Genomic DNA, 15379 nt, shown 5'->3' with positions numbered 1-15379 from the left:
CACATGGAACATGGAATGGGCAATCATTTTTGGTGGTTGACTTCTCTTTTAAGGAATCTCATGAAAAAAATCCTAAACACTGTTTGAGTTACCCAAACAACTGATCAAAATTCTAAGCTAACTCATTTTTCAGAGAACATGTTCATTCTACCTGAACAGACAGTTGTATGTAACGGAAAACAAAATAACCTGGTGAACTAAAAAAAAAAAAAAAAAAGCTTTCGGTGAGGACGGCAGAATCACTACAGCAATCATTCATTGTTTGGTCACACCACTTCAGACCGTCAGGACCACAGAGGCACAATTGCACATCAGGTTCTCCTCTCACCAGCCCCCACTGGTGGCCACCCTGCTCAAAATAGTCTCACTGGGATGTGTCTGGCAGAGAGCCAAAAAAAAAACAAGCGATGTTCGTCCTGTTTGAACGAATCATGTAGAAAATTGAACGTTCTTTCAGATAGTTCTGTGCTCTTGATTTTGTTCCATTTCTCACTGCTGACGTTTGATCAAGCTCTGTATGTTGGTGCATGTATTGCTTTTTTGGTGGCAGCTCAGAATGATGCTCGGTGATGATGCAAAGTTCAAATTTGGCTGATTGAATGACAAATCCTGACTGTGATTGAAGCGCAGTTTCACCTATAGCTATACAGATAACGGCGTCTGCGTGGTGGCCAAGCTAATTATGGTGTGCAAGGGAAAAAAAACTGATGATTCGTATACATGAAACCAATTTGGGCGTGGGGAGGGCAAATCGCAGTTAGTAATCGCGCGTCAGATTGAATCGTAATTAAATTCCTTGTTTATTGTCAGCAAATTATCAACAAGTCTGTTAGTTTCTTCTCTTCGCCGCATTTACAAATGAAAGAAGTGTCTTTTAAACGCCCTAATCTTTTGTAATCCTTTTAATGTCTGACACGTTGCTTTATCAATACACAAAAGGGAGCATTTCAGCATCCCGAAACTATAGAGAAGCGATGACGGGTGCGCAGGGCCAAACGGGGTGCATTGCTTATGGATCGGGACGGCCTTGGGATGGTGTTCGCACAGGGTTCGGGTCGGCATTGGCATCCCGTGGAGTAAATGCCCCCCTATACTCCCTCGCAGTCTCTCATGAGACTTGGGCATTTCTCTCAGGTAAAGAGATGTTTCAAATCAAAGGGGGTGGGAGGGTTTGGCGTGGGGGGGGGGGGGGGGGGGGGGTGTCTGCTTTTGTTCTGAAGAAAAAAGGGGCTTGCTCTTAGCGGATCGCCTGACATTTTAACCGGGAGGAACGCCGAGTGAGACGCCTGACAGCGTGTGGGATGGGAGCAAAGATTGTGGAGAAGGAGCGTTCCGCGTGCATTTCGACCACAGCCAAGTGGATCTAGGTCCTCGAGTCTCTCCGAAACTTGTGACGGGACCGAGCCGGCGCAGGATCGCTCACACCTGGAACGGGGAGGACCTTCGCGTACGGGGATTGCAAAAAAAAAAAAAAAAATCATAATAAATAAATAATCGGATTTATTTCTATAAGACTTTCTGGTTTTAAAAGTTCAAAATATATCCACTCAACCATGCCGCGACTTTTACAACAATTCAACAAACATTTCTGCTTCTGCAAGTGAACTTTTCCCAACATACTATTTTAAACGACCAGTTGAAGTCATTAATCAACTATCGGATGTGCTCAATTGAGCATCAGCGGACTATGTCCGTTTGACTTTGATATGGTAAAAAAACAAGTCTGCTGTGGGTCTGTGAGCCCCTGCCAGTACCCCTGACTTTTCTGGATTTGGATCAGCTCACCTGGAGCTTGATCGATCGATTTCCTACAAGAACGTCTCGACTGACAGCACTGAAAATTCCTTCAAATTTCCTGAAAGAGCTTTTCTCCTACATCCAATATGCGACTCACCAATAGATGCAGCTACGTGTGAGTACCTGCTCTTTTTCAAAATTATTGTCATGTGTTCCAAACCGCTGACTAAATCTCATTCGTAATATTTACAGGTTTATACACTTTTACGCTTTCTTCTTCTACGCGCAGGTAAGTTGCATGTATTTTTATTTTTATTTATACGCTCTGCATATATATATATATATATATATATATATATATATATATATATATATATATATATATATATATATATATATATACACACACACACACACACACACATGGGCGTGCGGGTGTGTGTGTGTGTGTGTGTGTGTGTGTGTGTGTATTTATTTATTTTTTTTAGGGATATTCATTCAGGGACTTCAATTTAAAATAAATGATCTGTGACCCGCATCCAATTGGATTTGAATATTATGTGAAATCTGCAGCTGAACGGACGGCCCACCGATTTGAATACGCTCTTAATTAAGATAGATAGATAGATAGATAGATAGATAGATAGATAGATAGATAGATAGATGGATAGATAGATAGATAGATAGATAGATAGATAGATAGATAGATAGATAGATAGATAGATAGATAGATCGATCGATCGATCGATCGATCGATCGATCGATCGATAGATATACACGTAGCCTACTGATTGTGATGACATCTAATTTTTGACAGGTAACCAATCAGTCCCCGCCTAATTTCACGCAGCATGTAAGCGAGCAGAGCAAAGTGACAGACCGCGTGAGCCGCAGGTTGATCCGGATCTACCAGCTATACAGTCGGACCAGCGGCAAACATGTGCAGGTCCTGCCTAACAAGAAGATCAATGCAATGGCTGATGATGGAGATGCCCACGGTAAGGTTCACATGTCCCTATAAAGGCATTTTGATGTTTTTTGACCGATGTTAGAGAATTTACAATTATTAAAATTTAGAATTGATCCCTATGAGTGAAATTTCAAATGAATGAACATAGCATATCAAATTCATATTTTACATTTTCAAATTTGTTATATATATATATATATATATATATATATATATATATAAAGAGTGATTTCGTTTAAATTCATTCAATGACAAATTTTAATTTCTTAAATGAAAGACCAGAATAAAGATCAATATTGCACTTTAGTATCATTGAAATAAGGCAGCATGGAACAGTTTTTTGTTTTGTTTTTTATTTCTATAGCGACACATTCTGTCATCTTTTACTCATTGAGCTGGGTAATTCATATAACATTTCACACATAAGTATGAATGAAAATTTCACTAGTCACAATTTCAGGTGATCTTTTACATCATTTGGATTTGTTCAGTTTGGACAAGCAAAAGCTCAAAAAGAGTAATTTTGACTGGGGTTGGTGCTGTACATCCTCCAGAGATTCTCTAAATCTGGAAGAACCATTTAAGGGTTACAGCAACCGCCCAAAAGCTTCCTGCATAGTTCTACTCCAAAAATCTTCTGAATTCAAATAAGTGCAAGTGGTTCTTCAGAACATTCCCTTGTAGTTTTAGTTATTTTAGGATAGTGTAAGAGGTGTCAAGGGGGGTGTGAGGAGTGAAGCGTGACTCGTATAAAAATATGAATATAACTGAAAATATATATACCCCCACAACACCATGTTGAAGGTGAAAATCATAGTGTGGCCTGCATAGGCCTGCACAAACTAATAATTCACCCATCCATTGTCATAACTGCTTATGCTCACAAAGGTCACAGGCATACATTTATCAGATTAGAAAAATTATATTGGCAAAAGGAAATACATGTTGGGGTCTTGATAATAGATCTGTATTCAGTTCAACTATGCTCCACAGGTTACCTCCAGTTTAATTCCCCACCACTCAAGTAGTTGAACATGGAATAAAGCTACCATAATTTTAAGACAACATGGATCACTCAAATTTTGTACAGTTATGATGAGACGATTCTTTTTCAAATACCAAGCGTGTAAAAAACTAAAAAGGGCCTGCCAACATAACTATTTCTTTGCAAATTCACTCAGCTTTATAAATCCAGACCTTTTTCCCCATCTGGTTTAAAAGCAATCCATATACAGGGAAGCCCATTGTACAGCCTTTGCCTATAGGCTGGACAGCAGGGCAACTGGATAAGTTTTGTTTTGACGCGTGCGTCAATCAAATAATTTCAATAGTCTCTTTGCGTTGCGTTGGATATGCCAATCCGTTTATTTCGTCCACATTCCTTTTCGTTCAATATCTTGACAAAACAATAATTCGGGTTACAAACCAAACTTAAAGACCACTCACGTTCGCACGTTCGCACGTTCGCAAACTGTTTGCGTCTTGCCCTATCGCACCTGAGTGCAATCACCAACTGGCACGTATTTATGTAACCATGGCAACCATGGTTCCACCCACCATAGATTGGCATGTCTTCAGACAATTTGTTTAACTTTAATATAAACAAATTAGAATATACAAAAAGCTTTTTGGCTCCAACACCCATCATTTCTTAGCAATACTGTACTTTTTGGCCTACACAGATGAATGTGAAGTTTCACTTATGCAGATTTATTTGAAAATAAATTTCTGATGGAGATGATGGGGCTGCCTCCTTAAATTGAAAGACACCTGGTTATATCATTTTGAAGGAATTTCAGGAGGCATAAATCCATGGGAATGATTTCACAGATTCGTGTGTTGTATGTGTGGATAAAGAAGGGAAAAGAAATACTTTGAAAAGCTTTTCTGTTTCTGTTGTATATGTACACATCACAATTCTCAAAATGAGCGCTTTAGCTTATAAATTGTGAACTTCGCACATGGGATCACTAAGAGCATCATGCAGCCACTGACTGTTCTAAATGGTTTTTGAACTAATATACTTAGTTCGTTTTTGAACTAATGAACTAATCCCTGGTAGTCATTTGACATTATCAAAAATTAGGGTATGTGAGCTCGTTTAAAACAAGTTTTCTGTCAGTTTGAACTCCAGCCCGAGTCCGTGAATAAGTTGCACTTCTGATCCTTCTAACCAAGCGATGCTGAGATTGGATGGAGAGAAGTTATGCTAATTGCTAAGCAAATTTCAAATTGGTAGAGCGAAGTTGTTCACACAGAATTAAGTGCTTGTATGATGGACTTTGTTTTTCACAGACATGTGCCTGGAACCACTATAAAGCAGAGAATATCCAACAAGGAACAGCGAAATGATCAGGCAAATTAGTTAGAGCAAAGGTTCTCAAACTTTTTGGAGACAAGGACCCCTTTAAGAAAGCAAATGTTCTGACGACTCCCTCTGCAAATGTTTGTGGAAACAAAACAAAACATTAAAAAAAAATCATAATCACATTAAGTAATTCAATTTGACAATATGTATATTTGTTACTTTTCAGCTATACTGAAGTTTAGAAAATGAAAATTGCAAATTGCATGCCTCCCTAAAACAAACCAGTTAAAATTTCCCCTAACAGGTTTCTGCCTATTATTTAGTCAAAAACAGCATTGTAAAGAAATAAAAAATGCCGCTTTAGCTTTGCTATCTTCATTGCCTTGTTGGCAAGCATTAATAGCCACAAAACGCATTTTGAAAAAATTCAAAATTATTAGTTTTAATGATATATTAAACTAGTTGATTGCTTTATTATAAAGTCATGAATATTTTCACAATTAAATGTAAAATAAAATGAAATGTACGCAAATATATATTCTTTTATTAATAACCCAAATGATTTCACAGACCCCCTGCAGTCAGGCCACGGACGACCTCGCTATGAGAACCACAAGTTAGAGAGGGGTCTTTAAAAAAGCACTGATTTGAACTGAAAAAGAATTAAAAGTAGTACATCATGTGTCAGCAAGGAGTCACAGCCCATAAGATTAAACATATTTTAACATAGTAAGAACTATTTAGGATATTGATGTACAGTAATTAGGATATCACTTATGTCATTTGTTCTCACAATGGTCCTCAGTTTTTAAATAATTGTTTTTCGTCTCCTTATTTTTAATTGATCTTAATTCTCAGGCATTATCATTTTTAATTTAAAAATAAGTAGTGTGTTAACTTGAAAATATTTACGTAAAATAAATGAAATGCAGGATGGTGAATGAATGGTTCGTCGGCCTAACAGTGCAGAGGTGTCGTTTTGATTCAAGCTCCAGCCTTCCTGTTTGGATACTGCATGTTCTCCCCCGTGCCTGAGTGGGTTTTCTTCAGGTACTCCGCTTTCCTCCCACATTCCCAAAACATGCTTGGGAGGTATATTGGACAATCCAAATTGGCCTTGGGTGCATTAAGGAGTGTGAGTAGTTGTGTGGGCCATGCGGTTGTCTGGTAACCAGTTCAGGGCACACAGCTTGGGTAGGCTCCAGCAGGCTGCAGCGCGTCTGCGCCTCACGTGAGGATAAGCGGCTATGAAAATAGATAAGTGGATGGAAATAATTCAAGATTTCTTCCCTCCCTTGCGCTGACTGAGGGAGTAGTGTACCACCACGTGGCAAAGTGGTGCTCTCATTGTGCTGAAGTTCAAAACTTTTTAATTCAACATTTTTTTTCTAAATCACATTAATGATTCATGTGATTTATAAAAAAAACAGCACAATCTTCTATTTCTATACCTTTTCATCAAGTTAAGTAAGATATTTTGTCTTGATATTCCACAACAATTTACATGTATTCATTGTTTATTCATTTATTTGTTTTTCAGCATTAAATGGGTCAGTTGGTCAAAATTGTTTCTAGTTCGAATGTGGATTGACTTTTTCAGGCACTTTGATACAGTTTAAGCACTCTTTTTGGGACCGCTGTAATTTGTGTAAAATACATAAAATGTTAATTAGTGAGTGAAATTGCTCTTTTCCTTTGTTCGTGTAAAAAAAAAAAAAAAAGATATACAGTATTTATACAATTTTCACCAATAATCATTTATAGTTACTGCACTGGGGGAGTGGGGGACATAAAATGTTTTCTCTTTCCTTGGGGGTGGACTTTGTATAAAATAATTGAGAAGCAATTAAAGCCCGAGGCAGGTAAACAACAACAAGCAATGCACGAGGCAGGTAAACAACATTGAGCACCCACATCATTTTCTTGACAAAGTTTATGAAATGACTGAGAATAGTTACTTAGCATCTTTAAACTAAAATATAAATGTTTCCATGTACCACACTGCAGTGTCTGTACCCATACATGGGAAGCACTGCAATAGATCATATCTTTATTATCATTATTGTTGTTATTGTTTTTAAAGCAATTTCGATTTGTTTTTAGATAAGAAATTATAATTTGTTGCAAACTCTGTGTGATATTAAGAAAGCTGAGCATATAAATACAAAACCCAATTGTAAATAATAACATATAACTATTAATAAGAAGCTCCAAGAAATTCTCTGAAGTTAGAAAGTAAGTCAAATTAAGTAATTGGCTCACAAAACTGCTCTGCAATAAAGGGTCCACGGGTTACAACATCTCGATTTATGGTATTTCAAGGTTAGGAACGCGCGCCGTTAACAATTGTAAACTAGTTTCTAGCATGCAACGGATGGATACTCTACGGCAGACATGTCCAAAGTCCGGCCCGGGGGCCAAATGAGGCCCATGGTCAATTTCCATCCGGGAAGAGGCCTGCTTCATAAAATCAATAACGTCTGGCCCGCATGGAGAATTAATACATTTGGCAGCAGCGCTTTTACCTGCGTGCGCTAAATGCTGCTATCTATAGGCTCAGTTAGGAACAGCAAATTAGTATGTGAGTAATTGACTGTATGAGCCTCTAATTTTCTAAAATGGCGACAATCAACATAAGGAGGAAGGTTGCGCTGCAGTGTGGAGCTGGATAAGGACAAGTTCCGAGAGATTCAAGCATTTGGTAAGAAAATGTGAAACTTGTTCGGGTCGACGTATTCCTGTGAGAAGATATTCTCGGTTATGACCTTAAATAAGAACCGTGTGGCACGGCTATCGGACTCTCACTTATAAGACATCTTGCGCATCCATACTACTGCCATAGAGCCAGACCTTATTTTAAATGAGTCCTGCACTTGTTGGTATGACTATCACTTGTTCATTTCTCTGTTTTTGTGTTAAAAAATTATATAAATAGTAAACTGACGTGGTGAGATTTTTTTTTTGTTTGTTTCTAATGTAATTCGCACCCAAGAGTACTATTACTTCTGTTCAACTGTTACAAAAACGTTAGTGTTAAAAAAAGTGAAGTTAAGTGAATATTCAATTTCAATATTTAATGTCTATTCAATTTTTATATGCATGTTTCAAATTAACTAAAACTCATGCTTAAGATAGCTGAAATGAAAATAAAAATGCAAATGTTAAACACAGAACGGCTCGCTGAAATGTATCTAAATTAATTGCTGTTATGAGTAAAAAAACGCCAGCCAAGGTTGGCCCCCCTACATTTTTAACACACCAAATCTGGGCCCCTTTGCAAAAAGTTTGGACACCCCTGCTCTAGGCGTCTCTCAGTCTTTTTTTCTCTCTCTCTCTCTCCCGTGTTTGATCGTTTTTTTGTTGTTTTTTTTAACTTTTTGCCCTTCATTATAGCTCCAAAGCGTAAGGCAGATTCTTCAGAAAAGAAAAGCCATCATGATCAAAGTGAAATGAGATATTATTAGGCGTTTCTTAAACCATTTTTGCCGGCCGTGGGTATCACTTGTTCGTCCGCACTGCTTGTTACAGAATAACCCCCGGCGAAAATGGCTGCTGCGCTTTTCCAGTTGCTCGGCCCTTCAAAACAAGAGTTATCTACAAAATAAAATGCGGTGCAAGAGCAAAGTTTACCCGACGAAACGGGGGCAAAAAGGGGTAGAACAATAGTATAATACTTTACAGTACAGTATGTATAGAGTAATTTTTTTATCTTTTTTTTGTTATTATTTGTATGGTGGTGCAACTTTACACCGCATCTCAACGGATCCACGTCATAAGTCGAGGACCCCCCTGTAAACGTATGTACAATACGATACAATACAATACAATACAAAATTGGGAGCACTGCTCCAATTGGTGCATATTAGTAATATGAACAATAAATAGAATAAATAATATATAAATAAAGAATAAATATTTTTACTTTTATGGGTTTTTTTTCTAGTTTATTTGAAAACATCAATGTTTTACTCTTAAAATAAATACTAGGAATATATTGCAATTCATGTAATACTATAAGTGATGGAACATTCAAAATTGTCTTCTTTAGACCATTCTTTTTTTTTTATATGCATCACAAAATAATCGTGCGGGCCAGATTAAACCTCCTGACACTCCTGACCTAGTCATATAGAGGAGTCTAATAAATAAACATTCAATAACTTCGTATTGTCTTTAGATCATAAATGAATAGAACATAAATAAAGATAAACATACATAAAACATTGTATCTCAAATGTTTTGAAAAAACAATCCTGCCATCTATCCAGCGGTGGTGCGTTAGGGCCAGCAAGGCCTTCTCTGCTAGCCTAAAATAACCTGATATTATCATAATTATAATAAACTTGAATAATTATGATATCTATAATAGAAGTCAATTTCATTTTACATGTACTTTTTCTATATACCTGTATATATATATATATATATATATATATATATATATATATATATATATATATATATATATATATATATATATATATATATATATGTACAGTGGGCCCCCGGTTTACGAACCCCCTGTTTTACGTATTTTTCATCTTATGACGTGGACCGCAGCGTATTTCTTGTCCCCCTCTTACGCACAAACCTTTCATCTTACGAACCATCCAACATGCCGGTCAGTGTGTCCGCACTATTTTTTTCGCTTTGCAGCATCAACTAAAATAACTTTTCTCGCATGTGACGGAAATGCCGATATGCTATTGGTCGATTAAGGTCACAGTCACGGTCTCAGTCACGGAGATGTGGATATGCTATTGGCCGGCGTCACGTCAATCACAGAAATGCCGATATGCTATTGGCCAAACGCCCTCATCTAGCTTGATGGCATGAGCTGGTCAGTGTGTTGTGAAGACTTTGCAAACTTTATCTGTTAGACATGGCTTCTAAAATTGCAAGTGGCGGCAAAGGAAGAAGTATAAGAGGATGATGACAATAGAAACGAAGCAGGAGATAATAAAAAAATATGGAGGCGCACGCATAGTTAAACTTGCTAGTGAGTATGGCCGTAACCACTCAAGCAAGTCTTCTAAGGGCAAGACTTTCCTTGTCAGGGGACGGACCTCGGTCAACAACAAAATGGAGAGACTTCTTCTATTATGGATTAAAGAGGAGGAAATCGTCGGTGATATGTTCTCGTTTAAGAAAAGTTCTCATTTAAGAAAAAAATAAAATAAATTCTGCGGGTTCATCCCTGCTCCCCTCCGCCTCCACCCACCATCAGCTTAAGTCACGTTGCCCCAAAGGTAAATGTCATTTTTCCTTTGTATATTTATGTTATTTAATTTGACTGTACAGTAGATTATGTTACTAATTTTTAATATGTGTATAAAGTCGTGATGTTTTTACCTAAGGTTTTTGCACGCGTTGCACGCATTCACTAATTAACATAGGTTTGGATTGCCCGTTGTATAACGGCCAATTCGAGTTACAAGTCTAGCTGCTGAACGGATTAAGTTTGTAACACGGGGGCCCACTGTATAAATATAGTATAAATATATAAATATAATATATAATATAAAATATAATATAATATATATATATATATATATATATATATTATATATATATATTATATATATTATTATATATATTATATATATTATATATTATTATATATATATTATATATATTATATATATTATTATATATTATATATTATATATTATATATATTATTATATTATATATATTATTATAAATATTCTCCATTTTCTGTTCTTTTCTGTCATTTTATATCCATTTAGTCACGCTTCTTGCAGCGCTGTAGTTGTTAGTTTTTAGCCAATTAGAATTTAGCTAACTTGTGTCGCTATGCTGTCTGAAATCTGCCTTTGCCAGAAGGTAGGGCATTCGCATCAACATGGCACGGGCTACTGCGCAAGCGCAGATGAATATGTCAGTGGCGCTCATGCTTAATAGTAGAAATAGTCAATCGAGCCATCTAGAGGCTTCACGTTGAACGTGACATGACTGGATGCTCCACCATGTAATATATAATATATTGATAAAAAAATAAATAAATAAAAAGAAAATAACATGTTGCTCAACTGTAAGCTAACGGCAACTATGAGGCTTAGCGTACATCAAAGCTAGACCTGCGGGCATTTAGCAGAAAAGTCAAATCTACTTGCTTTTTTTTTTTTTTTAAACCCACAATGTCTGAAGAAGAACAAATCGGAAATTGGACCAACCATGTCAATGCAAAAAGATTTATTATTGGAAATGAAACGCAGAAACTCTACAAGCAAGTAATTGAAGTCTTTCTGAGGAAAGAAAGAAGAAAGGATTTTGTATTGAAAGAAGTGGGAGACACATTTTGGTGAGTCGAGCATTTGATTTATTTTTTTCATGTTTAATATGTTTTCATAATTTCATTTTGTTCACCTTCAATTAGTGGTCAAGAAATAAAATGATTTTCTTATATTAAAGTGTGATTTGTAATTAAGCGCGCAATCTTGTTAAACCTTGCCTGCTTTGGTGTCACGTTCTGTCTGGGGTTTTCCTGTTGTGGCTTTATTTTGTGGAGTTTGACATATTTTGCTTTTGGGTTCATATTGTTTTTACCTGGTGTCTGTCGTTATTGTAATTTTTGTCACCTGTCATGAGTGTGTGTTCCAGCTGAGTGTAGCTCTAGTGTTTCTTGTTTTGCCCAGCTTCTGCGAGTAATTCTGCCTCCCTGCATTTTGGATCCACCTTCCCACATCCGTCACCAACATGCCGCACTGACATAATACTTGGTGGACTTCATAAAACTTTGATGATCAATAATTTAATATTATTTTTCATTATTTCAAGTTCTGGTAGTATCACGTAAAATGATAAGTTTCAACTGATGATGCGGGTTTATTGATATTTAAATGCTCCGGAAAATAGCCTGTGTAGCCCAGTAATATGTACGTGTGCTTCTGTGGGGGCCGAATCACTAAAGGCCTAAGTGTGAAACGCACGGACTGCCACTGCATCCATCAAATCTAGTGCGTAGCCACTCACACTTACACAAACTCACAGCTTGTCCGCTCCACCTCTGTCCCTCATTTACTTTTCACTACAGTATGTCTCTTGTTGTTGTTTTCATTTGCTCGAGAGCTAAAATTCAGAAGCAACGTCCGAGGCGGGTTGTGCTTTGACGTTACCATACAAAGGAGGAAAGTCAACTGTTCCGTCCTCATTGAAAGCAGTCTTTGTCTCCTTTTGTTAACTTGTGTGATGGACAAATTTGTAAATGCAACGTTTCACTCCGCTGTTAACGAATGGAGTTTGACTGTCACAGATCTGGTAAATGTGTAAGGGTTAGGGTTTTTAGGCTTTTCCCTATCGCGGGTCCCAATCATATGATACATATTCCTGTGCGGCAGGTGTTGTTGATCGATTAATATAGCAGCAACTACACAACGACTATTCGAATTAACACGAACCAGGAACTAATATTAATACAAGAACAGAAAGCAAATGGTTGGTAATCAACACAATACCAACCTTGAGAATGTCCACAAACCAAAATAAAATAAAACAAAGCAAACTCCAAATTAATTCACACACAAATATTATAACATACATGTAAATGAATGAAAATACTGTGTATACTGTTCCAAATAATGTTTGTGACTGCTAATGCTCCCGATATGCTTAGAGATGAACAAACTGGCACGCGTTTCATGCTTTGCCCACAATCTCCTCTCAGTTTAGTTGCTCACTTGAAAACGCTTATTTTCAGATCTTGTTTGTCATAAATGTACCGAGAAATATGTATTTACATATTTTTCATTTGGGCAAGTTTTTCATGTATTTTTCATGTCTATCTATCTATCTATCTATCTATCTATCTATCTATCTATCTATCTATCTATCTATCTATCTATCTATCTATTGTATAAATGTGTGTATGTGTGCGTGTGTGTAGGGGTGTGTGTGTATGTGTGTGTGTATCTGTGTGTATTTTGAGTCTTGGCATATGTTATGAATCAGTTCAGTCAATTACGCAGGTCACATGAGGCGGATATGAGAAATATGATTAAAAGTGTGTTAGATCATCATTCATGCTTTCTCATTATACTATGTCAACAGACCTACAGTACATTTGCCAATGGTGACCTTTTCTCTCTTTTTCAGCGAAACTAATTGTGGAGACAGACACATTTGGAAGCCGTGTGCGCATCAAGGGTGCCGAGACCGGCCTCTACATTTGCATGAACAAAAGGGGGAAGCTCATTGGGAAGGTGAGAGGTGTTACTATCGTGTGAGTTAACTATTTCCATAACAATATTTCCTTACAGGAACAGCGTCAAAGGTGCAAGATATTTAGATAAGAATAAGCAACATATTCACTTAACATGTAACAATGTCATGATATCAAAAACAGTTCTATAGAATATCTGTAAGGCGAGAATATTATATGTCAAATTTTACCCTTTCATCCCCAGCCTTCTCAGCACACACATAAACACACTGCCCTGTGTACACACCCACCTAGCACCCTGCCTCGAATACCATCTGTCCATATCTCAATTACAGCATGTCCACGCCCCATGAGTTTTTGTGTAAAAAGATACAACACAACGAGTATTTTGGACATACCTGTTCATCATACTCATTCTTAAATATTTAGAGCATAAATGTTCAGTCTGCTGCCCCTTCTTGCCTCCATCCCCCTCAGTGAATTATCACCAGTTGGTAACTGAACATCCCTATTTACCTCCGCATTTGTAATGTATATAATATGAGGCTTCAAGATCTCTGTGAGCATGCAAGTTCATATTTTGTCATTTTATTTCGAAGGAAGCAAAAACCATGTGTGCGTTACTGTGATGTTGGGTTTTGCAGAAAAATGGACAAGGCCGTGACTGCATCTTCACCGAGATTGTGTTGGAGAACAACTACACTGCACTGAGGAATGCCCGGTACGAGGGATGGTATATGGCCTTCACCCGTCGAGGACGGCCAAGAAAAGGCTCACGGACACGGCAGCATCAGCGTGAGGTCCATTTTATGAAGAGACTACCAAGGGGTCAGCAGGCTGCACATCCCAGCCACCACCGACCATTTGGCTTCATTCACTACCCTTTTAATCAAAGGACTAAACGTACACAGTACACATCAGAGCGCTGAGGAATTGAGTCGAAAAAAGATGATGAGGCAGAAGAGAAACAGACTGATCAATTCATCATTGCTCTTTACTGCTCCTGTTACCTGAGCAACACTATATCTTAATATGTAGTTGTATCATTTTTTGAGTGAAAGACTGTAAAAAGACAAAAATGAGACAAATGAGAACTCTATTTTTGTACATCAGTTTTTTAATTCTTGACTGGAAAATCAAAAATGAAAACTTATATTTTTTTAGATACACAAAACTCAAGGACTTATTGTTGACAGAGTGAGAGAGTGTAGAATGATTTTCTTAAAGCTCTGTTTTGCTATTGGGGTCTTTTTTGTACACTCTTACCCGCTGCTCAAGAGAACTTGAACATATTGAACTTTTAGAATCACATTTCTCTTTGGAGTGAAGTTCATAACCACGGACCATGTTCCTGTGGTGACACTGGCAGATTTCCAGACTACATATCTTGGGTTGCCCCTTTTCCAGACTACATAGAGAAGAAAATACTGTGATGACACAATTCAAACAAAGGAAAATTCTGGGGAATCTGGTGTAACAAAGGCAACTATATTTGATTATAACATATCTCTTACACTGACCGTGTTTTTGGGCACAAAAGGCGTTCGAAAGAAACCTTGAACTTATCCCCCCCAACCTTCTTGTGCTTTGCCCCCTTGTATGTCTGTTTTTATACATAAAAAATGTCTATTATATTTGATGTGTAAAACAAGTTTCAGGATGAAATATTTATTTAAATGTGCAACAAAATACTGATAATAAATTCTTGTTTGCTAGTGCTTGGATTTTAATCAGTTTTGCTTTGGAAGATTGATTTCACTAAGAACAGTTTTTCAATTACAGGTAAACCAGCCAGGCAAACTGCGGGATTTAAAATAAAGATTTATGCAAATCTTTTTTTTTATAGCATAACTTATAGTGTTTTTTTTAAAAAACACAAAGAAAATGATTAAGAACATTTTAATCAAAAGACAAGTCCAACATTGGGCTCACATTAAAAATTTAAGGTAATTGTTCAAGGCCGTCTGTGACCCACCCAGAATTGACCCAATTTGGGCTTTCAGGGTTTCCCACGGGATGTGGCTTTGTGTTCCACTTCTTTTGCAACTTATCTTTTATTTTATAAAACAGGTAAACAATAATACAAACATTCAAAGGCCTCTGAAAGTGATGATGATGTAGAAATCCCCCTGACGTGGAATCTCCCTCCCTCTCCCACCTAAAATTTGTTTTAGTACATACAG

At 37.1% G+C, this 15379-nt stretch overlaps 1 protein-coding gene across 2 annotated transcripts; it reads left to right on the top strand.

The window, feature by feature from the left end:
- Positions 1-1288: 1288 nt before the first annotated feature.
- On the top strand, positions 1289-14872 carry fgf8a (fibroblast growth factor 8a). Of its 2 annotated transcripts, none has more exons than XM_088421919.1 (5): positions 1289-1912; positions 1990-2026; positions 2588-2735; positions 13130-13236; positions 13841-14872. In XM_088421919.1, exons 1-5 carry the CDS (start codon positions 1884-1886, stop codon positions 14123-14125), a joined length of 606 nt encoding a protein of 201 aa, XP_088278045.1. In that variant the 5' UTR covers positions 1289-1883; the 3' UTR covers positions 14126-14872. The 2 variants fall into 2 exon arrangements, with proteins under 2 accessions (XP_088278045.1, XP_088278044.1); XM_088421918.1 differs by having other exon boundaries at positions 2555-2735.
- The last annotated feature ends 507 nt before the right edge of the window (positions 14873-15379 follow it).

Source organism: Hippichthys cyanospilos, chromosome 8 (genome assembly GCF_059441005.1).
Source record: "Hippichthys cyanospilos isolate Australia breed blue-spotted pipefish chromosome 8, RoL_Hcya_1.0, whole genome shotgun sequence".
NCBI classification, from domain to species: domain Eukaryota; kingdom Metazoa; phylum Chordata; class Actinopteri; order Syngnathiformes; family Syngnathidae; genus Hippichthys; species Hippichthys cyanospilos.
This window is presented reverse-complemented; position numbering and strand designations above follow the sequence as displayed.